At 41.8% G+C, this 25,731-nt stretch overlaps 1 protein-coding gene across 5 annotated transcripts in view; it reads left to right on the top strand.

The window, feature by feature from the left end:
- Positions 1 to 25,731, top strand: part of pex5la (peroxisomal biogenesis factor 5-like a) — a 180,702-nt gene that overhangs the window by 69,689 nt on the left and 85,282 nt on the right. For 3 of the 5 annotated variants that reach the window (XR_005053504.1, XM_036989303.1, XM_036989293.1), the window contains exon 1: positions 6,817 to 6,946. The exons of the other annotated variants lie outside the window; for them this stretch is intronic. Coding sequence is in view for 2 of the 3 variants with exons in the window: in XM_036989303.1 (XP_036845198.1) it covers positions 6,878 to 6,946 (69 nt within the window). In the remaining variant the exon portion in view is untranslated. Of the gene's footprint in view, positions 1 to 6,816; positions 6,947 to 25,731 lie in introns of those variants that run through there. 5 annotated transcript variants of the gene reach the window in all.

Here is a 25,731-nt window from a genome sequence, read left to right as displayed (position 1 = left end):
GAGCTCTCCAGAGGGTGGTGCGGTCTGCCCAACACATCATCAGGGGAAAACTACCTACCCTCCAAGACACATACAGCACCCAATGTCACAGGAAGGCCAAAAAGATCATCAAGTACATCAACCACCATGGCCTGTTCATGGCCTGTTCACCCTGCTATCATTCAGAAGGCGGGGTCAGTACATGTGCATCAAAGCTGGGACCAAGAAACTGAAAAACAGCTTCTCTCAAGGCCATCAGACTGTTAAATAGCCATCACTAGCCGGCTTCCACCCGGTTACTCAACCCTGCACCTTAGAGGCTGCTGCCCTATATACATAGACATGGAATCACTGGTCACTTTAATAATGGAACACCGGTCCCTTTAATAATGTTTACATACTGCTTCACTCATCTCATGTGTATATACTGTATTCTATTCTACTGTATTTTAGTCAATGCCACTCCGACAGTGCTCAATCTAATATTTATATATTTCTTAATTCCATTCTTTTACTTTTAGATTTGTGTGTATTGTTGTGAACTGTTAGATACTACTGCACTATTGGAGCTAGGAACACAAGCATTTCGCTACACCCGCAATAACATCTGCTAAATATGTGTATGTGACCAATCAAATGTGATTTAAATTATGCGACAGATAACATTAGGTTTGAGGTGAATTGGGTTAAGGGATAGGAAAGGGTTCGCTTTAATGCTACAGTTGTGCCCGATGCCACTCGAACATGCAACCTTTGGACTGCTAAACAGTTGCGGATTATGCCCAACCATCCTCTCCAACAAACCTCCCTACCTTCATTCTGTCTAAAGCAACTAGACCATTGGTAGGTATCATATATCTTGGAGTTGCTCAGAAATACATAAAGTATGTTTCGTATGGCTCTGAGGCCATGCTGCTATAATAAACCTGTAGTTTCTAGGTGAATATGGTTTGATAAATTACCTGTCTGATTTGTCATTGAAAGTTCATGAAAAATAATCAACTTCCTCTAACTAATTGAGGGCTTTGTTGTCCCCCTTGTTTATGATCACCATCATATTTCAAAGCTATTTCAGCTATTTTCCCCCACATTCTGCAGACCCCACAGAGGAGGGATAAAAGCCACTGTTTTACCTATAGCACCTATTTTCAGCACAATCAAGTCAAGAGTATTTTCATAATGAGTTATTCAAGATTCTGCTGTTTACGCTACTTAGCTGTGTTGATAATAGACAAAAAGTCGAAGTATAAGCATAAAGCTAAGTTTTCTCGTCACCTGGGATGTAAATCCAAATCTGACCGAAATGTGAGTTTATGTCAAACACACAGAAACCTACACCTTGACCTAGCACACAACACACATCAAAGACAATCCTTCCCAAAACACGATCCACAGAAACCTACACCTTGACCTAGCACACAACACACATCAAAGACAATCCTTCCCAAAACACGATCCACAGAAACCTACACCTTGACCTAGCACACAACACACATCAAAGACAATCCTTCCCAAAACACGATCCACAGAAACCTACACCTTGACCTAGCACACAACACACATCAAAGACAATCCTTCCCAAAACACGATCCACATAAACCTACACCTTGACCTAGCACACAACACACATCATAGACAATCCTTCCCAAAACACGATCCACAGAAACCTACACCTTGACCTAGCACACAACACACATCAAAGACAATCCTTCCCAAAACACGATCCACAGAAACCTATACCTTGACCTAGCACACAACACACATCAAAGACAATCCTTCCCAAACACGATCCACAGAAACCTACACCTTGACCTAGCACACAACACACATCAAAGACAATCCTTCCAAAACACGATCCACGTTTCTTGGACATATTTTGCAGCATACAACTACAACTCACTCCTCCTTCGCCTGCAGACATTTTTCTTGATACACTAGGCACTCAAAAGATTAGTGGAAACACAGATTGAGCCAAAGAAGGCTTTTTAAAAATGTTCTGACAGTATGAATGGAACACTCTTAGTGAAGGCTGCTTTTACTTAAACAGTTGGGTTGACTTACTGTCGGTATAGTGTGGACACAGGTGGCTTTACTGGTCTAACAGGAGCATTAAGCTATCTGGGGACGGTACCTCGAGGACATGTGCACACATTGTGCCATGAAATTAGAATCAAGCTTAAGCTCAAGCACAGAGTCAATTGGGAAAAATACTTATTATCTAATGCAGGTTATACACTCGTCAAATACAAAGGGTCCTAGACAATGGAATCAGGTAACCACAAGTCAGGGTGGCATAATGGTTAGAGCGTTGGGCTAGTAACCAGAAGGTTGCAAGTTCAAACCCCCGAGCTGTCGTTCTGCCCCTGAACAGGCAGTTAACCCACTGTTCCTAAGCTGTCATTGAAAATAAGAATTTGTTCTTAACTGACTTGCCTAGTAAAATAAAGGTAAAAATAAAATAAAAAAACAACTGTGTAACTGCACATAAATATGACATTTTGTAAGTGATATGCAGTTGAGTTTGTCTGTTTTCTTACTGTAGTGTAGACATTGTTTGGTTGAGTAGATGAATCAACTTGGATTCTCGCAAGAATAATGTTGTTTTTTTTTTTACCTACTATGGAAACAGGGTTAGCATGTTTGATTGTACAGGGCTTCTGTATACTGAATATAGTATATCAAGACTTAGTGATTACTGTCACGACTTCTGCCGAAGTCAATGCCTCTCCTTGTTCGGGCGGTGTTCGGCGGTTGACGTCGCCAGTCTTCTAGCCATCGCCGATCCATTTTTCATTTTCCATTTGTTATGTCTCGTTTCACCACACACCTGGTTCTCATTCCCCTCATTATGTGTTGTGTATTTAACCCTCTGTTTCCCAAATGTCTTTGTGTGGTATTGTTTATCTGTTTTCATGTATGCGCACGTTAGGCTGGTTGCGCTGGGTTATGTTCAACCCGTATTTGTTTTTCGTGTCCGTTTGTGCCGTGTGTTTTTGGTTCGCCAAATAAAAAGCTCAGTTTTGCTACCAATTATCTGCTCTCCTGCGCCTGACTTCCTACAGCCCTTCACGCATACCATGACAGATTACACTGTACAGTTGTGGCCAAAATATTTGAGAATGACACAAATATTAATTTTCACAAAGTTTGCTGCTTCAGTGTCTTTAGATATTTTTGTCAGATGTTACTATTGAATACTGAAGTATAATTACAAGCATTTCATAAGTGTCAAAGGCTTTTATTGATAATTACATGAAGTTGAAGCAAAGAGTCAATATTTGCAGTGTTGACCCTTCTTTTTCAAGACCTCTGTAATCCGCCCTGGCATGCTGTCAATTAACTTCTGGGCCACATCCTGACTGATGGCAGCCCATTCTTGCATAATCAATGCTTGGAGTTTGTTTTTGTGTGTTTTTGTTGGTCCACCTGCCTCTTGAGGATTGACCACAAGTTCTCAATGGGATTAAGGTCTGGGGAGTTTCCTGGCCATGGACCCAAAATGTTTTATTCCCCGAGCCACTTAGTTATCACTTTTACCTTATGGCAAGGTGCTCCATCATGCTGGAAAAGGCATTGTTCGTCACCAAACTGTTCCTGGATGGTTGGGAGAAGTTGCTCTCGGAGGTGTTGTTGTTACCATTCTTTATTCATGGCTGTGTTCTTAAGCAAAATTGTGAGTGAGCCCACTCCCTTGGCTGAGAAGCAACCCCACACATGAATGGTCTCAGGATGCTTTACTGTTGGCATGACACAGGACTGATGGTAGCACTCACCTTGTCTTCTCCGGACAAGCTTTTTTCCGGATGACCCAAACAATCGGAAAGGGGATTCCTCAGAGAATATGACTTTACCCCGGTCCTCAGCAGTCCAATCCCTGTACCTTTTGCAGAATATCAGTCTGTCCCTGATGTTTTTCCCGGAGAGAAGTGGCTTCTTTGCTGCCCTTCTTGACACCAGGCCGTCCTCCAAAAGTAAGATGCACTCACACCTGCCTGCTGTCATTCCTGAGCAAGCTCTGTACTGATGGTGCCCCGATCCCGCAGCTGAATCAACTTTAGGGGATGGTCCTTGCACTTGCTGGACTTTCTTGGGCGCCCTGAAGCCTTCTTCACAACAGTTGAACCACTCTCCTTGAAGTTCTTGATGATCTGATGGATGATTTAGGTGCAATCTGACTGGCAGGAATATCCTTGCCTGTGAAGCCCTTTTTGTGCAAAGCAATGGTGACGGCACATGTTTCCTTGCAGGTAACCATGGCTGACAGAGAAAGAACAATGATTCTAAGCACCACCCTCCTTTTGAAGCTTCCAGTCTGTTATTCGAACTCAATCAGCATGACAGAGTGATCTCCAGCCATGACCTCGTCAACACTCACATCTGTGTTAACTAGAGAATCACTGACATGATGTCAGCTGGTCCTTTTGTGGCAGGCACTGTATATTTGTGTCATTCTCAAAACTTTTGGCCATGACTGTACATACAGTATGTGAAATGCTGGTAACATGAATGCACTACAAATGTTCTGCTATTCATGTTCAATGTTTAGGGTAGGTCACCTTTATATAGCCAGAACCTTCATATTTCTCCAACAATACATCTAATGGTGATATGAGCCCATCTTAAATGTCAGTTGAGTACTGTGAAAACAATGTATTTATTTTGCCAGATTGTTTATGGTTTTACGGTCTAGAATCAGGATAACAATGGGCTTTTGAAATCAATTTCAGCCTTGTAATAAGGCGAGGGACAGTCACGGTATGAGGTCACGCTGAAACGTGACTGCAACTTTCCAGTATGGCCCTATGTCCCCTTGGCAGTCATCCAGTAGACATGTGTATAGTTCATCACCCAGCCTAGATAATTCTAAACAATGAGAGACTGACTAGCACATTCCTACTGTATTGTCCACTCGTCATCATTAGAGATGGTAGCTATATCTGATCAAACTGCTGAAGGTAACAAGAGACCAGTGGCAGTCACTGCCATTTTTTATTAGCATGGCCTTATTTCTATTAGAGCATATTGGGGAAAGGGGGATACCTAGTCGGTTGTACAACTGAATGCCTTCAACTGAAATGTGTCTTCCGCATTTAACCCAACCCCTCTGGGAGGTACGGAGGGCTGCTTTAATTGACATCCACGGCGCCCGGGGTTAACTGCCTTGTTCAAGGGCAGAAAAACAGATTTTTACCATGTCAGATCTGGGATACCATCCAGCAACCTTTTGGTTACTGACCACTAGGTAACCTGACGCCTGTTGTTCATATTCCATTCACCCAGTTCAATGTAACATCGATAGGTTTAGGCTACTGCATGATACTAAAATTTTCAAGAGGTTGCTACAACCTAGCCTATGAATGAAAGTGTACAATGTAGGTGCACACAGGTCGAGAGAAAGGTTTGAGGTGACAGACAGTGACACATTAAATACAGCCTTGATCATTTGACCAATACTTGCAAACGAGAGTTTGTATTGGACAAATTCAGGTACGTTTATCCCCGTTTCGTTCTGTTTGCTTCCGTTTTAATAAATGTTTTTCAACAGAATCAGTGGAATAAATACACCCGTGATCACACACAAACACAGTTCACTTTCATAGCAGCCACATTGTATTCCTTCTCGCATCCATGCGCTCTCCTCCTCTCCCCGTTTCTCTTTGTTTGTGGACTTCAATGCACAACACATCAGCTGTATGTGACCAGGCGAAAAAAAACTTTGGACGCAAAACCATATCATAACCACTGCACACAGCCTACATCGTTGTCACCATATTAGCTAAAGTAACGTCATAGTCAACATAGTTAATAGAACTAACACGATAGTAAACCCTCTACAATCCTGCAGTACAGTTCCAGTGTAGTCAGTAAGCAGTTTACCAGTTACATCGGCAAGCCCCGATGGCAATAAATGAGTAAAACCAAAAGCTTACCTGACTTGGAAGAGTTCCAGTTTTGTGTTGGATAATCATAGCCAGCAAGCTAATATAGCATTCCTCTGTTTGAGCTGGGTGTTTGAGTAGGCTAAACTATCTAGCTGCCTTTGCTAACTATGTAAGTGAAACTGGAAAAACAAATGATACACTCTCTTTTTCTCCCATGGTTCTCCTTAATTTTGAAGAAATGAATTTATTTAAAACTGTTCAACTATTGTTTTTCTTTGAGTCAACTACTCACCACATTTCATGCACTGCAGTGCTAGATAGCTGTAGCTTATACTTTCAGTACTAGTTCCATTCTCTGATCCTTTGATTGAGTGGACAAGATGTCAGTTTATGCTGCAAGAGCTCTGATAGGTTGGAGGACAGCCTCTTGAAGTTGTCATAATTACTGTGTAAGTCTATGGAAGGGTGTGAGAACCATGGCCTCCAAGGTTTTGTATTGAAGTCAATGTACCCAGAGGAGGATGGAAGCTAGCTGTCCTCCGGCTACACCATGTTGCTACCCTACAGAGTGCTGTTGAGGCTATTGTAGACCTTCATTCCAAAACAGTGTTTTTTAATAAATTATTTGGTGACATTTGAATATATTTAGTATAGTGTCTAAAAATGATCACTTTTAAATTTGTAAATGTTTTAGTTTTTATGAAATTCACTGAGCAGGATGGTCCTCCCCTTCCTCCTCTAAGTAGTCTCCACTGCAAGAGACCATGCTTCTCTGTGTATAGTAACCCCTCCATAGCCATTGTTATAGTCTTGTGGGTTTGTTTTCAATCAATGTTGCTGTTTTTTCCTAGATAGCTCACCATAGCCTATTATATAATTCCATCATCATAAAGTAAAGTTGGTAAGATGCCCTAGAGGGCAAAAACATTGACTGATCCAATTGTCCTGACACGAGTCATTGTTGATTTCACTTGTTATAGGGGAGAGATTCTAGGGCTGCAGATAAGACTGTTGCCATGGTCCTGAAGGAGATACCCAGTAAGGCGTCTTCAGAAGTGAAACCCCTCCTCACGGTGACAACCAAGGTGGGCAGAACCATCGCAACCCCTCCGAACATCTCCTATCCCTCTCACCACCTCAACTGAATTTTCCTATTTTTGGTGATGATAAAATCAATGGCAATGCTTTAAGCATCCCGTATCTACCCTCCACTCTTGAGCCTAGCTCGACCCCTTCTCACACATCAATAACCTCACGACAGCAAAAAGCAACAACATTGATTTTATTTAATTTTTCAGCTGCTCTATGTGGTATAAAATGCATGTTACATTCCAAATCACCAACTAATAACCAGCCAGTATTTCAACTGTAGCCAGGAATGACATTTTATCTAAATGCCATTTCATTGATGTATTTAAATTATATGCGCTGTAACTTGTACCTGTTGCAGCAGCAACACCTTATCAATGTAGTGCAGGAATTGATAGTGAGAGTTCCTCAGGTGTACCTTAGTGGGCTTTTACTGTCACATTACCAAGTGAATCTACCCAATCAGGTAGTCTTAGCAGAATGGCTTCATTTTACTAAGTGAATCTACCCAATCAGGTAGTCTTAGCAGAATGACTTCATATTACTAAGTGAATCTACCCAATCAGGTAGTCTTAGCAGAATGACTTCATATTACTAAGTGAATCTACCCAATCAGGTAGTCTTAGCAGAATGACTTCATTTTACTAAGTGAATCTATCCAATCAGGTAGTCTTAGCAGAATGACTTCATATTACTAAGTGAATCTACCCAATCAGGTAGTCTTAGCAGAAGGACTTCATTTTGCCAAGTGAATCTACCCAATCAAGTAGTCTTAGAATAATTAGAAATTAGGTTCTATATCAGCAAAATGTTTAGCCCATATCCAATGCAGTTTAGGAAAAGGAAGATTTTTACACCTCATAAGCAGCTAAACTTTCCTAATGTGTATGCATTTCCATAATGCATTACCTTGCAGCATCACATTAGGCTAGGACATAATTAAGCCATCTATTCTTGTAGATGCAGTTGATTGTCAGTGTGCTTTTCGGTGTTGCTTTGAAGCAATATGTGGATCGTATGGTTATAGCAGATGCTATTGTACGCTTCTGTTTTCTGTGCTTGATATAAATGAAAAGTACTTGATGTGTGTGTGTGTGTGTGTGTGTGTGTGTGTGTGTGTGTGTGTGTGTGTGTGTGTGTGTGTGTGTGTGTGTGTGTGTGTGTGTGTGTGCGTGTGCGTGCATGTGTGTGTATTTCTGTGCTGTGGTGACAGTATAGTGATGTTCTGATGTTAAAGTTATAAAATGGGCTCTGTAGGCTTCAATATGCTAAGTTGTTTCATAAAATACCATAATGTGTTTTTTTAATAATTATATATTGAAGAGAAGGATTTTGATCTTTTTATTTTTAATCCCAACCAGCAAAGCACTCTATTGCGCAACACAACAAATATGTTTATCATGTGCTTCTTTGTATTCAAATACTAGTACTATCAGAAAGTTCAGTTAACAGTGCTGTGTTTGCTGACTGTCTTTTGTTAGACAAGGCCTCTTTCTGTCCTTTTTACTTCTGTGAGTTAACTTTTCATTCTTTAAAATAGTTTAAAACAGCTGCCATTTTTAGCTACCAGAGCCTTAAATTAAGCCAACATTCTTGCTGTCTCATTCCGTAATCAGACTGGGATCTGGTGCATATCTGGACGTAGATAAGCAACTACATAAAAAAACAGACGTGTGCATTAAATGAGCAGGAAACTGTCTACCTTCACTAGTCTGAGAAGTAAATGGGAAGATGTGACTAGACTGCTAACACACAGGACACAACATATGCCATGTCACAAAGTAGGATGCAACATCTTAATCAATGTAAAAAAAAAAAATAGGGGCAGAGGGTGAATTTGTAAATGTTATGAAAGTAGCTCCTCAGTCCTTTCACAAGGTCAAACTAAGGAGTTCCGCAGTCCTTCCACAAGGTCAGTGAAAGTACTTCCGCAGTCCTTCTACAAAGTCAGAGAAAGTAGTTCCGCAATCCTTCCACAAGGTCAGTGAATGTAGTTCCTCAGTCCTTCCACAAGGTCACAGAAAGTAGTTCCTCAGTCCTTCCACAGGGTCAGAGAATGTAGTTCCTCAGTCCTTCCACAAGGTCACAGAAAGTAGTTCCGCAGTCCTTCCACAAGGTCACAGAAAGTAGTTCCTCAGTCCTTCCACAAGGTCAGAGAATGTAGTTCCTCAGTCCTTCCACAAGGTCACAGAAAGTAGTTCCTCAGTCCTTCCACAAGGTCAGAGAATGTAGTTCCTCTGTCCTTCCACAAGGTCACAGAAAGTAGTTCCTCAGTCCTTCCACAAGGTCAGAGAATGTAGTTCCTCAGTCCTTCCACAAGGTCAGAGAATGTAGTTCCTCAGTCCTTCCACAAGGTCAGTGAAAGTACTTCCGCAGTCCTTCTACAAAGTCAGAGAAAGTAGTTCCGCAATCCTTCCACAAGGTCAGTGAATGTAGTTCCTCAGTCCTTCCACAAGGTCACAGAAAGTAGTTCCTCAGTCCTTCCACAGGGTCAGAGAATGTAGTTCCTCAGTCCTTCCACAAGGTCACAGAAAGTAGTTCCGCAGTCCTTCCACAAGGTCACAGAAAGTAGTTCCTCAGTCCTTCCACAAGGTCAGAGAATGTAGTTCCTCAGTCCTTCCACAAGGTCACAGAAAGTAGTTCCTCAGTCCTTCCACAAGGTCAGAGAATGTAGTTCCTCTGTCCTTCCACAAGGTCACAGAAAGTAGTTCCTCAGTCCTTCCACAAGGTCAGAGAATGTAGTTCCTCAGTCCTTCCACAAGGTCAGAGAATGTAGTTCCGCAGTCCTTCCACAAGGTCACAGAAAGTAGTTCCTCAGTCCTTCCACAAGGTCAGAGAATGTAGTTCCTCAGTCCTTCCACAAGGTCAGAGAATGTAGTTCCGCAGTCCTTCCACAAGGTTCGTAATAAAGATTTGACCTTTACAGCATTGGCCTTATTCCCTTTCTAGATACTCCGGTGTTCAGGAGAGGAGCTGAATGCTGCTTTCCTCAGACAAACACAGAGGTCTATTCTATTCTGCATACTGGCAGCACCATTCTTTTCAGATGACCTACAGTGACACGGATCAATTGCCAACTTTGTAGCATCGGTAAACAATGCATCTATAAGATGTCTTGCATAAGAGTGCACCCTCCACCCATTCAATGTGTTCTTGAGCTCAAACACTGTCACACACACACATACACACACACACACACATATACACACACACACACACACACACACGTTCACTATCACACACACACACACGTTCACTGTCACACACACACACACGTTCACTATCACACACGCACGCACCGCACACGCACGCATGCATGCACACACACACACACACACTGCAAGCTGCTGTTCAATCAGTATTGTTTTTCAGCAAGCAGGCAGTGTATATTTTATGCCTGAACTGCTCCCGCCAAAGTAAAAGTCTGGATTTGTGGATGTATTTACGATCCATAATTAACTAGCCCATATAATTTATATTACATGATTTGTAACTAAAACAATTTGCAGACAGGTATGGCTCTCATATTGTGAGGTCCATAACTGCTATGTTTTTATATGGCTCTAGTTGGAGCACAACACTATTTAGATGAACATTAAAAGTCTCACTGGTCTGTTAGGGAGGTCGATAGCTCTGTGAAACACAGATGTAAAGTAGTCAAAAGGCCCTAAAAGGTCACAGAGATTCCAGTCCAATAAAAAGTACATTTCAAATAGCAGACATAGGTCAAAAACACAAATAGGGTAGTAGATTACACAAGGCAATGTACCATTCAATACACTCATGGAGAGCTAACGGTCACATATACTCATGCTAGACAATAGGCAAATAGCTAACTGTCACATATACTCATGCTAGACAATAGACAAATAGCTAACTGTCACATACACTCATGCTAGACAATAGGCAAATAGCTAACTGTCACATACACTCATGCTAGACAATAGGCAAATAGCTAACTGTCACATACACTCATGCTAGACAATAGGCAAATAGCTAACTGTCACATACACTCATGCTAGACAATAGGCAAATAGCTAACTGTCACATACACTCATGCTAGACAATAGGCAAATAGCTAACTGTCACATATACTCATGCTAGACAATAGGCAAATAGCTAACAGTCACATATACTCATGCTAGACAATAGGCAAATAGCTAACGGTCACATATACTCATGCTAGACAATAGGCAAATAGCTAACAGTCACATATACTCATGCTAGACAATAGGCAAATAGCTAATGGTCACATATACTCATGCTAGACAATAGGCAAATAGCTAACTGTCACATATACTCATGCTAGACAATAGGCAAATAGCTAACCGTCACATACTGTACAGTATATACTCATGCTAGACAATAGGCAAATAGCTAACTGTCACATACTGTACAGTATATACTCATGCTAGACAATAGGCAAATAGCTAACTGTCACATACTCATGCTAGACAATAGGCAAATAGCTAACTGTCGCATACTGTATATTCTCATGCTAGACAATAGGTAAATATCTAACTGTCACATACTCGTGCTAGACAATAGGCAAATAGCTAACGGTCACATATACTCATGCTAGACAATAGGCAAATAGCTAACTGTCACATATACTCATGCTAGACAATGGGCAAATAGCTAACTGTCACATACTGTACAGTATATACTCATGCTAGACAATAGGCAAATAGCTAACGGTCACATATACTCATGCTAGACAATAGGCAAATAGCTAACAGTCACATATACTCATGCTAGACAATAGGCAAATAGCTAACAGTCACATATACTCATGCTAGACAATAGGCAAATAGCTAACAGTCACATATACTCATGCTAGACAATAGGCAAATAGCTAACGGTCACATATACTCATGCTAGACAATAGGCAAATAGCTAACTGTCACATATACTCATGCTAGACAATAGGCAAATAGCTAACCGTCACATACTGTACAGTATATACTCATGCTAGACAATAGGCAAATAGCTAACTGTCACATACTCATGCTAGACAATAGGCAAATAGCTAACTGTCGCATTCTGTATATTCTCATGCTAGACAATAGGTAAATATCTAACTGTCACATACTCGTGCTAGACAATAGGCAAATAGCTAACGGTCACATATACTCATGCTAGACAATAGGCAAATAGCTAACTGTCACATATACTCATGCTAGACAATGGGCAAATAGCTAACTGTCACATACTGTATATACTCACACTAGACAATAGGCAAATAGCTAACTGCCACATACTGTATATGCTCACGCTAGACAATAGGCAAATAGCTAACTGTCACATACTGTATATACTCACGCTAGACAATAGGCAAATAGCTAACTGTCACATATTGTATATACTCACGCTAGACAATAGGCAAATAGCTAACTGTCACATACTGTATATACTCACGCTAGACAATAGGCAAAGTGGCTAATGGCTTACAGTGCCGTATAGCCCTTATAATCTTATAGAAATTATGAATGACTTTGGGAATGGACAATGATCCATAGTTTTCTATTACAATGGTAAGCTTTTTAGGTATAGCAACAATTATGCTCTAATATAATGAGCATGATAATAAAGCAAAATATTATCCGTGTGCAAGCTCAAACAGTAGGGTGTTGGTGGATGCATCTGGCCCTAGGATATCAACATAAAAAATGAATACCAAAGCATAGAAATGAGAATAACAATACATTAAAGCAACAGTAGTAAGCCAGTCTCAACATGACTGAGAAGCCTCATGACGTGGTATGAAAGCCAAAACAAAACAACAAATATTATATGACATTACATTGCATTGCACTTTTCACTGGTTGTCCCTCAGGTTGTGGCAGGAGGACACATATTTGGCTCCCAAAGTTGCACATTTTGGCTTTTTAAAAGGCCTACTGACGAGGAGCTAGCAGGATCACACTAACTTAACAAAGATTCAGAGCAGACAATGGTTACAAACAAGGAACAAGATGTTCTAATGTACAGTATGTTAGTATCCTAAGGCTGACTGGGATGTCCCTCCTCACCAAGAGATTACAGCATAATGAGGCAGGGCTGCTCCGTAGAGCACATCTTTGCTGCCTTTGACGTTTGTTATGCTGGAACATCAGATCAGAAATATCTAGCTAGCACTCCTTTAGCTTCCAGTTAACTGGTTCTCCGTACAGCGCTAGACATAAATAGACATATCAGAAAAGACAAAGGAATGGTCTCTTCTCCCACAATGGTTTGAACACACTCACAACCCCCCACCTCCTATGGGTTTAACCGGTTCAGGGTTCCCTTGACAACAGCATCTAAGAGATCTCTTGGAGTCATGCTCAGGTGGCGCAATTAGCTGAGGTTTTTCCATTACATCCTTTCAGGATTACCCCTTGAGCACTTGTAAACAAAGTTGCAATGTCCTTTGCACAGGATCAGCAAGCAAAAAAGGTACAAAGTGATATGCTGAAAAATGGTAGCCTCCTCCACCTCGACGCAAAGAGAGAGGTTTGGGAGGGCGAATGTGGCCCAAATCCCTTGTGTTTCAGTTTGAGCCAGGACAGTAAACCTATAATTGGCCTTTCCACTGTTACCTGGTAGCGTCCCGAGACTCTGTACACTACAGATAATTGGATGGATTGTCTGTCCTTATTAACCGATGGATGATTAGCAAGGAAGATGTGGAGGTCTCTATCATGTTATGAAAAAAAGGGTTAACCAAGATCATTATTTGTAGTTATTCCTTTGGCAATTACAGTAAGTGCTTTGCAGACTCCGTGCAACGGTGGTTTATTAACTGTTCAATTCAAATAGCGCTGGAGGAGATGGCTGCCGTTTTACGGGCTCCTAACCAATTGTGCAAATTTGTGTGTTTTTTGTACATAATGTTTCTGCCATAGTCTCTTATGACCGAAAAAAAGCTTCTGGATATCAGAACAGTGATTACTCACATCGAACTGCACAAATATTTTCTCTTTATTTTTTCAAAATATTTAATGCTGATACCGGACCAGGCCCAAATCCCCGTCATTCGCATGAAAGCGAGACACCAATATAGCGGACACACGTCCGGGTGCCTTGTGAGAATTGGTCGGCGAGTGGTTAACGCCTCTACCATCCGTCCTATTGGCCAACGCGCAATCATTGGAGAATAAATTGGATGAGCTCCATTCAAGACTATCTGACCAACTGATATATCTTGTGGTTCACCGAGTTGTGGCTGAACAAAGACATACAGTTGGCTGGGTTTTCCCTGCATTGGCAAGACAGAACACTTCTGGTAAGATGAGGGGTGGCGGTCTATGTCTATTTCTCAATAACAGCTGGTGCGCAAAATCTAATATTAAGGAAGTCTCGAGGTTTTGCTTGCCTGAGGTAGAGTATCTCATGATAAGCTGTAGAACACACTTTTTACCAAGAGAGTTTTCATCTATATTTTTCATAGCTGTCTATTTACCACCACAAATCAATGCTGGCTCTCAGACCTCAACACACTCAACAAGCTGTATAAGGCCATAAGCAAACAAGAAAATGCTCATCCAGAGGCGGCGCTCTAGTGGCTGGGGACTTTAATGCAGAGAAACTTAAATCCGTTTAACCTAATTTCTACCAACATGTCACATGTGCAACCAGAGGAAAAACAACTCTAGTAGACCACCTTTACTCCATACACAGAGACAAACCTCTCCCTCACCCTCCATTTGGCAAATCGGACAATAATTCTATCCTCCTGATTCATGCTTACAAGCAAAAACTTTTATCAGGACATACCAGTGACTCGCTCAATACAGAAGTGGTCAGATTACACAGATGCTAAGCTACAGGACTGTTTTGCTAGCACAGACTGGAATATATGTTGGGATTCTTCCAATGGTATTGAGGAGTATACCACATCAGTCATCAGCTTCATCAATAAGAGCATCGATGACGTTGTCCCCACAGTGACCGTACGTACATACCCCAACCAGAAGCCATGGATTACAGGCAACATTCGCACTGAGCTAAAGGGTAGAGCTGCCGCTTTCAAGGAGAGGGACTCTAACCCGGACGCTTATAAGAAATCCCTCTATGCCCTCCGACAAACCATCAAACAGGCAAAGCGTCAATACAGGACTGAGATTGAATCCTACTACACCGGCTCCGATGCTCGTCGGATGTGGCAGGGCCTGCAAACTATTACAGACTACAAAGAGAAGCGCAGCCACGTGCTGCCCAGTGACACAAGCATACCAGACGAGCTAAATTACTTTTATGCACTTTGAGGCAAACAACACTGAAGCATGCATGAGGAGCACCAGCTGTTCCGGATGACTGTCTGATCACTCTCTCCGTGAGTAAGACCTTTAAACAGGTCAACATTAACAAGGCCACAGGGCCAGACGCATTACCAGGACGTGTACTCAGAGTATGCGCTGATAAACTGGCAAGTTTCTTCACTGACATTTTCAACCTGTCCCTGACCAAGTGTGTAATACCTGCATGTTTCAAACAGACCACCATAGTTCCTGTACCTAAGAAAACCAAGGTAACCTTCCTAAATGACTACCAACCGTAGTACTCACATCTGTAGCCATGAAGTGCTTTGAAAGGCTGGTCATGGCTCACATACATGTACACAGCATCATCCCAGAAACCCTAGACCCACTCCAATTCGCATACCGCACGAACAGATCGACAGATGACGCAATCTCTATTGCACTCCACTCTGCCCTTTCCCACCTGGACAAAAGGAACACCTATGTGAGAATGCTGTTCATTGACTACAGCGCAGCATTCAACACCACAGTGCCTTCAAAGCTCATCACTAAGCTAAGGACCCTGGAACTGAACACCTCCCTCTGCAACTGGATCCTGGACTTCCTGATGGGCTGCCCCGCGGTGGTAAGGGTAGGTAACAACACATCTGCCACACTGATCCTCAATTCGGGGGCCCCTCAGCAGTGCATGCTTAGTCCCCTCCTGCACTCCCTGTTCACTCATGACTGGATGGCCAAGTAGGACTCCAACACCATCATTAAGTTTGCTGACGACACAGCGGTGGTAGACCTGATTACCGAGAACGATGAGACAGCCTATAGGGAGGAGGTCAGAGACCTGGCAGTATGGTGCCAGGACAACAACCTCTCCCTCAATGTGATCAAGACAAAGGAGATGATTGTGGACTACAGGAAAAGGAAGGCTGAGCACGCCCCCATTCATCAACGGGGCTGTAGTGGAGCAGGTTGAGAGCTTCAAGTTCCTTGGTGTCCACATTATGGTTCACTATCATGATTCAAACTCATCAAGACAGTTGTGAAGAGGGCACAACAACGCATATTCTCAGGAGACTGAGAAGATAAGGGCATGGGTCCTTAGATCCTTAAAATGTTCTACAGCTGCACCATCGAGAGCACTGGTTGCATCCCCGCCTGGTATGGCAACTGCTCGGCCTCCGACCGCAAGGAGCTACAAAGGGTAGTGCGTACAGCCCAGTACATCACTGGGGAAAGCTTCCTGCCATCCAGGACCTCTGTACCAGGCGGTGTCAGAGAAAAGCCTTAAAAATAGCCAAAGACTCCAGTACCCTTGTCATAGACTTTTCTCTCTGCTAACGCACAACAATCGGTATTGGAGAACCAAGTCTCAGTCCAAAAGGCTTCTTAAAAGCTTCTACCCCCAAGCCATAAGGCTGCTGAACAGCTAATCAAATGGCTAACCGGACCATTTGCATTGAACCCCCTCCCCCTTTTTATGCTGCTGCTACTCGCTGTGTATTATCTATGCATAGTCACTTTATCCCTATGTACATGTACATATTACCTCAATTACCTTGACTAACCTGTACCCCCGCACATTGACTCAGTACCGGTACCTCCGTATAGCCTTGTTATTGTTATTTTATTTTTACTCTCTTTTTTAAAAACTTTAGTTTATTTAGTAAATATTTTCTTAAAACTGCATTTTAAGTGAACTGGCATTGTTGTGCCAGAACAACAACCTCTCCCTTAACGCCAGCCAAACATTGGTTGATTGTTGACTTCAGAAGGCAGAGGAGGGAACATGCCCCGATCCACATCAAAGGGACTGCAGTAGAGAGAGTCAGCAGGTTTAAATTCCTCTGCGTCCACATCACAGAGGACTTGTCATGGACCAATAACACCACCACTCTTGTCAAGAGGGCGCAGCAGCATCTCTACTTCTTAAGGCGTCTGAAGAAATTCGGTATGCCACCCCAGGTCCTCTCCAAATACTACCGCTGCACCATCGAGAGCGTCCTGACCAGTTGCATCACGGCCCGGTATGGCAATTGCTCCGTCCACGACCGCAAGGCCCTCCAGCGGGTGGTGAAGATGGCCCAGTACATCACTGGGACCGTGTTCCCACCCATCCAGGACATCTACACGAACCGGTGTCTCAGGAAGGCCTGCAGCATCATCAAGGACCCCAACACACCCCAGCCACGAGCTGCTCTCTCCCTTATCGTCGAGCAGACGGTATCGCAGCATGAGGTCTGACACCAACAGGCTCAGAGACAGTTTCTATCTACAAGCCATCAGACTGCTGAACACTTGAACTGGACTGACCTCCATGCTCTGATTCTCCGCACATGCACTCACTCACTCACTCACTCACTCGCTCACTCGCCCATCTGCTGCTGCTTCCAGACTCTGGGAGGGCTAAATACTTAATAATTTAAATACTTTCCCCCCAATCCCACTTCCACAAAACACGTGTTAACATTGCACTATTAATTGTTGCCTTCCTGCATTGTAATTATGCCAAAATGTTTATTTTATTTTCTACTGAGCCTTTTACTTTATGTTCATATTCTTATATTGTATTATCTGTTATTGATGTGGCATTGTTGAGAAGGAACCTGCAAGTAAGCATTTCGTTGGAGGATGGATGGCTGCTGAGGGGAGGGACAGCTCATAATAAAGGCTGGAAGGGAGTATTATAACTGGAATGGAGTGAATACCATTTATTTCATTCCAGTCGTTATTATGAGCCATCCTCCCCTCAGCAAATCAAATCAAATCAAATCAAATGTATTTATATAGCCCTTCGTACATCAGCTGATATCTCAAAGTGCTGTACAGAAACCCAGCCTAAAACCCCAAACAGCAAGCAATGCAGGTGTAGAAGCACGGTGGCTAGGAAAAACTCCCTAGAAAGGCCAAAACCTAGGAAGAAACCTAGAGAGGAACCAGGCTATGTGGGGTGGCCAGTCCTCTTCTGGCTGTGCCGGGTGGAGATTATAGCAGAACATGGCCAAGATGTTCAAATGTTCATAAATGACCAGCATGGTCGAATAATAATAAGGCAGAACAGTTGAAACTGGAGCAGCAGCACGGTCAGGTGGACTGGGGACAGCAAGGAGTCATCATGTCAGGTAGCCTCCACTGGTGTATCCATGTGTATCCCGTATATATAGAGATAAAACTTGAAGCTGAATATGAAAAAGGAATAGGCTTAACCAGGTTCCTGGATAAAAGTTTCCAGTTTTAACGTCATGTGCACAAGTACTGTGAAATGCCTTTCTTGGTAAGCTCTAAACCCAACAATGCAGTAATAGATATCCATGTAGCACACAAAAATAACAGAAGGTAGAACAAAAACACATATTAAATAGAAATAAGAAATAAAATATGAACGAAAGCATTTTCTTGAATCGATAAGACATTTGGATTATTTTTATTGCACTGTGTGAATGTGTCCAACGTGCATGTGTGCCGAGCAAGAAAACCCCTTCATACTGGAAAGTTAGTTACCAACTTTCATTCAGTAGGGCTCTTAGTGATGTCAATTATTTATCTCTTTATGGCTCAATAGGCTACGTACTTAACCCATAAAACGTAGCACAATATAATTCAGTAGTGTGAGGGAGACCCCATATCCAATTAGTTCATAATTGGTATGTTATCTCATCAATTCAAAATGTCAGGGAATTTAATTGCGAAACCCCTCTGTGTGAAAACTGACCTTAAATTACACTATTCTGTCAAGGGAAAGGAAGGGTTAGGAATCCCATTAAGAGCTACAGTTAGTGATGATCCACCTCACGACGCACACTCGTCTACAGACAAGGTTTTTGGCCTGCATCCTGGCACCGCAATTTGTCTTATTTGACGCTAAATAGATGGGAGGCATTGAAGGAAGACTACCTTTATGGGCGATCATCACGTGAACATCATGGAGTTTCACAAGCCGTCTCTCCATAATGCATCACATAATGCTTGTCCTCTGTGAACATTACGCAAATGTGACGGAAATAAATCGTTATTCACCGACAGATGTTCCCCACTGATCACCGTCGGCAAAGTTGAAAGTGTTGTCAAAAGTTACACAGGCACATGCGTCCATGAATGGAATTTAAACTTTGAATGGATTTAAATTTGCCATTGGCCTTTATATCCCGGGTCTCGAAGGGCTTCCTACGATGTGTGCACAGTGTATTTACATGTGCCGCTAGCCTTCACCTGACTGTGTGAGTGACATCTACAGGGAAGTCCCAGGGTCTCCATGATGGACACATCTTTCCAATAGCTTCCATCATGGACACACTACACTCTAAAAAGAAAAGGTTTCTGGAGTATTCTTTAGGGGTTCTTCACATTGAAACTGATGGGGAACCCCTTCTCCTTCTTCAAAGAACCCCTTTTAATGGATCCTCAAATAACCTTTTGAAGAACCTTTTGGGGTACATTTTTTTTAACTAACCCCTCCCTTATGATTAATAATAATAATAAACATAACAATAACAACAATAGCACCATTTTTTAAATTGTCAGTGTTTATTATGATTTTAGTGGCAAAGCACAATTAAACATTCTAAATATGAGGTAAACTCCCAGCAGAGCCCCAAGTCCAATGGGTTTATCCTCTGGCGTGTTGATGTTAATGTGTTGACGTTCTCCGTATCCATAGCCAGAATGATTTTACAGTGCATGTTAATTGAACAGTTATATTCGTCAGAGGTGTAGGGAGCGTGAAGTCTGTGAATCCCCACCCCAAAAATAGTAACTATACAGATGATTTAACAAAACATGCACACAACAGTGTTCATACTTTAGATTTTGTGGAAAATGTTAATGAAAAAGACTGTATGGTTTTAATGCACATACCACATAATGTCGAGGCCTATGGGATATTCATTGAAGAGGTCAGGGAGGAGGATGGTACACGTGATCTGCATAACATACCAATACCAATTGACATACCTTTGTATGCCTCCTCGTCTGTTTGACTGCAGACACTGATACAGAAGTGAGCAGTTCAGTCATCTGAACACAAAACAGCTAGCCTTCAACATATTCCTATATCCAACATATTCTCATATCCAACATATTCTCATAGCCAACATATTCTCATAGCCAACATATTCTCATAGCCAACATATTCTTATATCCAACATATTCTCATAGCCAACATATTCTCATATCCAACATATTCTCATAGCCAACATATTCTCATATCCAACATATTCTCATATCCAACATATTCTCATAGCCAACATATTCTCATAGCCAACATATTCTCATATCCAACATATTCTCATATCCAACATATTCTCATAGCCAACATATTCTCATATCCAACATATTCTCATAGCCAACATATTCTCATAGCCAACATATTTTAACCTCCTTGTTGATCGATATCCATTGAGTTGTGTCCATTTTCTGTCCATTTGCACCAACTTGATGACCCCCACCTCCTATGGGGTTCTTGAAATAACCTTTTGGGGGTCTTTCAGGATCTTAGAAGAACCCTTGTTGAACCCCTCATTTTGTTTAGTGTAGGACACGTGTCAAACGTAATTGATCAATTAAGGTTAGGAGCTCCCCTCACCCGGTTATCTAGGTCTCAATTAAAAGGAAAAAGACAAAAACCAGCAGACACTACGCCCTCCATGGAATGAATTTGACAACCCTGCCTTAGGACCACCCTGTATATGTCACTCACAGGGTCAGGACATGGAAATACACTGGTGGTCTGACCAACAATAATGACAATGGTGAATGAATGAAATGTTAAGAGACTGCCTCTCTCTTCTCTCTTCGATGAACACGGGAACAAACGATGAGCAAATGGACAATACCAGAGAGAGGGATGAAATGCCTGCCATTTTGAAATCTGTTTAACAGTATGTTGTGATTGCTTGTGCGATTACTTCGCTAGCCATTGCCTAGCTTAAAGTTTGATATTTGAAAAATGTCCACTTGATTTCATCAGGAGCTGACTGGTGACATAACAAGAATGTAACTCTTGCATGGCCTGAGGTAGCACTGATTCACCCAACATTGTTATATTACAGGAATGGCAACCTGATAAACCACGGCTGTCAGCCAATCAGCATTCAGGGCTCGAACCACCGAGTTTATAATGATGAATAAGCAATAAACAGAGCAGTTTGTTATTCTGTGTCCCGCATGTCTATAATGGCCCGGCAGGGCTTCTCTCAGTGCTTCTCTGAGCCATCGGTTGTCATTTCCCGGATGAGGTCTGTCCCTTTAATAATTCCCATTAATGTCAGCAATCTTTTTATATTTTTGCCAAAAGAGAGGCGCCTTTTTTAATTGAATAAGTGGAGATCATCTAATTAAGTGACGGGGGCTCCGAAATGATTCACTTTTCTCATTAAGGGCCCATATTCTGCTTGCAAATATACTGTAGGAAGATACGTTTTGCGGTTTAGAGGGTGAAATAGAGTAAGGCATCCAATATAAAACCATCGATCCTGAAATCCTGGCTGGAGGTGCCTCTGTGCAACACTTAGCTATTACAGTTCCAGCATCTTTGAACTCAAATGGTTCTCCCCAGCAAACATAAAATGTAAACAAACGTATGTGACATTTTTCATAACCGTAACCATAATTGGATAATGTCCAAGTTGCCTAAAAAGGGTTAAAAGTTTTTGTTTTCAATTTGGCCGTAATGGCTAATAAACAGCCACATCATTAATTCCCAGAAAATATAGTTGCGGGAACATCTGTTATTGTTAGAGCCACACATTGAGCACATACAGACGGATCATGAAGCCGTGGGCATCACCTTTCATATCAAGCGTATGGCAGGCTGTGTGCAACCTCATGGCTAGTAATACATATTTTAGTGCCATCATTAAGATTCTCACATCCTATTAGCTCTCTGGGATGCATTGGAATAGAAGTCTTCAAGATGTCACACAGGGAGGGGACATTGAGAGGAAACATCTTCAAAGGGACACTTTCTGGATCCACAGGCTCAACACATTATCTACTCTTGGCCTTAACGAGGAGTTTGACTTAAAAACGTTTTTAAAGTTCCAAAATGTCCAAACTAGTCTCTTGTTTTTACCCTAATTGAAAATTGTCTATCATATATATATATATATATATATATATATATATATATATATATATATATATATACACATACACACACACACAGTTGAAGTCGGATGTTTACATACACCTTAGCCAAATACATTTAAACTCAGTTTTTCACAATTCCTGACATTTCATCCTGGTAAAAATTCCCCGTCTTAGGTCAGTTAGGATCAACACTTTATTTTAAGAATGTGAAATGTCAGAATAGTAGTAGTAGTAGTAGTATTTACTTCAGCTTTTATTTCTTTCATCACATTCCCAGTGGGTCAGAAGTTTACATACACTCAATTAGTATTTGGTAGCATTGCCTTTAAATTGTTCAACATGAGTCAAATGTTTCAGGTAGCCTTCCACAAGCTTCCCACAAAAAGTTGAGTGAATTTTGGCCCATTCTGACACACACTGACAGAGCTGGTGTAACTGAGTCAGGTTTGTAGGCCTCCTTGCTCGCACAAACTTTTTCAGTTCTGCCCACAAATGTTCTATAGGTTTGAGGTCAGGGCTTTGTGATGGCCATTCCAATACCTTGACTTTGTTGCCACAACTTTGGAAGTATGCTTGCCATTTGGAAGACCCATTTGCGACCAAGCTTTAACTTCCTGACTGATGTCTTGAGATGTTGCTTCAATATATCCACATAATTTTCCTCCCTCGTGATGCCATCTATTTTGTGAAGTGCACCAGTCTGTCCTGCAGATAAGCACCCCCACAACATAATGCTGCCACCCCCGTGCTTCACGGTTGGGATGGTGTTCTTAAGCTTGCAAGCCTCCCCCTTTTTCCTCCAAACATAATGATGGTCATTATGGCCAAACAGTTCTATTTTTGTTTCATCAGACCAGAGGACATTTCTCCAAAAAGTACGATCTTTGTCCCCATGTGCAGTTGCAAACCGTAGTCTGGCTTTTTTATGGTGGTTTTGGAGCAGTGGCTTCTTCCCTGCTGAGCGGCCTTTCAAGTTATGTCGATATAGGACTCATTTTACTGTGGATATAGATACTTTTGTACCTGTTTCCTCCAGCATCTTCACAAGATTCTTTGCTGTTGTTCTGGGATTGATTTGCACTTTTTGCACCCAAGTACGTTCATCTCCAGGAGACTGAACGCGTCTCCTTCCTGAGCGGTATGATGGCTGCATGGTCCCATGGTGTTTATACTTGCTTACTATTGTTTGTACAGATGAACCTTCAGGCGTTTGGAAATTGTTCCCAAGGATGACCCAGACTTGTGGAGGTCTACAATTATTTTTCTGAGGTCTTGGCTGATTTTCCCATGGTGTCAAGCAAAGAGGCACTGAGTTTGAAGGTTGGCCTTGAAATACATCCACAGGTACACCTCCAATTGACTCAAATGATGTCAATTAGCCTATCAGAAGCTTCTAAAGCCATGACATCATTTTCTGGAATTTTCCGAGCTGTTTAAAGGCACAGTCAGCTTAGTGTATGTTAACTTCTGACCCACTGGAATTGTGATACAGTGAATTATAAGTGAAATAATCTGTCTATAAACAATTTTTGGAAAAATTACTTGTGTCATGTGCAAAGTAGATGTCCTAACCGACTTGCCAAAACTATAGTTTGTTAACAAGAAATGTGTGGTGTATTAATGACTCCAACCTAAGTGTATGTAAACTTCCGACTTCAACGGTATATATATACACACACACTACCTGTCAATAGTTTCAGACCACACCTAGTCATTCAAGTGTTTTTCTTTCTTTTTACAATTTTCTACATTGCCAAATAATAGTGAAGACATCAAAACTATGAAATAACACATGTAGTAACCAAAAAATATTTCATATTTGAGATTCAAATAGCCACCCTTCACCTTGATGACAGCTTTGCACACTCTTGGCATTCTCTTAACCAGCATCATGAGGTAGTCACCTGGAATGCATTTCCATTAACAGGTGTGCCTTCTTAAAAGTTAATTTGTGAAATTTCTTTCATTCTTAATGCGTTTGAGCCAATCAGTTGTGTGGTGACAAGGTAGGGGGGTATACAGAGCTAGCCCTATTTGGTAAAAGACCAAGTCCATATTATGGCAAGAACAGCTCAAATAAGCAAAGAGTAACGACAGTCCATCATTACTTTAAGACATGAAGCTCAGTCAATACGAAAAATGTCAAGAACTTTGAACGTTTTTTCAAGTGCAGTCGCAAAAACCATCAAGCGCTATGATGAAACTGGCTCTCATGAGGACCGCCACAGGAAAGGAAGACCCAGAGTTACCTCTGCTGCAGAGGATAAGTTCATTAGAGTTACCAGCCTCAGAAATTGTATCCCAAATAAATGCTTCACAGAGTTCAAGTAACAGGCACATCTCACCATCAACTGTTCAGAGGAGACTGTGTGAATCAGGCATTCATGGTCGAATTGCTGCAAAGAAACGACTACTAAAGGACACCAATAAGAAGAAGAGACTTGCTTAGGCCAAGAAACACGAGCAATTGACATTAGACAGTGGAAATTTGTCCTTTGGTCTGGAGTCCAAATTGGAGATTTTTGGTTCCAACCGCCATGTATTTGTGAGACGCAGAGTGGGTGAACGGATTATCTCTGCATGTGTGGTTCCAAACGTGAAGCATGGAGGAGGAGGTGTGATGGTGTGGGGGTGCTTTGCTGGTGACACTGTCAGCGATTTATTTAGAATTCAAGGTACACTTAACCAGCATGGCTACCACCGCATTCTGTAGAGATATGCCATCCCATCGGGTTTGCGCTTATTGGGACTATCATTTTTTTTCCAACAGGACAATGACCCAAAACACACCTCCAGGCTGTGTAAGGGTTATTTGACCAAGGAGAGTGATGGAGTGCTGCATCAGATGACCTGGCTTCCACAATCACCTGGCCTCAACCCAATTTAGATGGTTTGGGATGAGTTGGACCACAGAGTGAAGGAAAAGCAGCCAACAAGTGCTCAGTATGTGTGAACTCCTTCAAGACTGTTGGAAAAGCATTCCTCATGAAGCTGGTTGAGAGAATGCCAAGAGTGTGCAGAGCTGTCATCAAGGCAAAGGTGGCTATTTTTAAGAATCTCAAATCTAAAATAGATTTTGGTTTGTTTAACACTTCTTTGGTTACTACATGATTCCATGTGTTATTTCATAGTTTTGATGTCTTCACTATTATTCTACAATGTAGAAAATAGAAAAAATAAAGAAAAACACTTGAATGAGTAGGTGTGTTCAAACTTTTGACTGTAAATATTGATCACATTCTTCATGTATGATTATATATTTTTATATATTGAATGTTGATATTGTGAACCTATGTTATATGTTTTTACTTCCTGCTTCAGGAAGTGATGTCACTGAGCACTGCCCCTATGTATGGGGCCTTCCAACCCCAGCTGGGATATGGATGCCTGATGAAGACCTAAGAACAAAACGTTGTTACAATAAAAATCACCTGGGAGCATGAGCAGCAGTGTGTGGC

This window comes from Oncorhynchus mykiss, chromosome 1 (assembly GCF_013265735.2).
Source record: "Oncorhynchus mykiss isolate Arlee chromosome 1, USDA_OmykA_1.1, whole genome shotgun sequence".
NCBI classification, from domain to species: Eukaryota; Metazoa; Chordata; class Actinopteri; order Salmoniformes; family Salmonidae; genus Oncorhynchus; species Oncorhynchus mykiss.
Note: the sequence above shows the minus strand (reverse complement) of the source record. Positions and strands in the feature narration are given on the sequence as shown.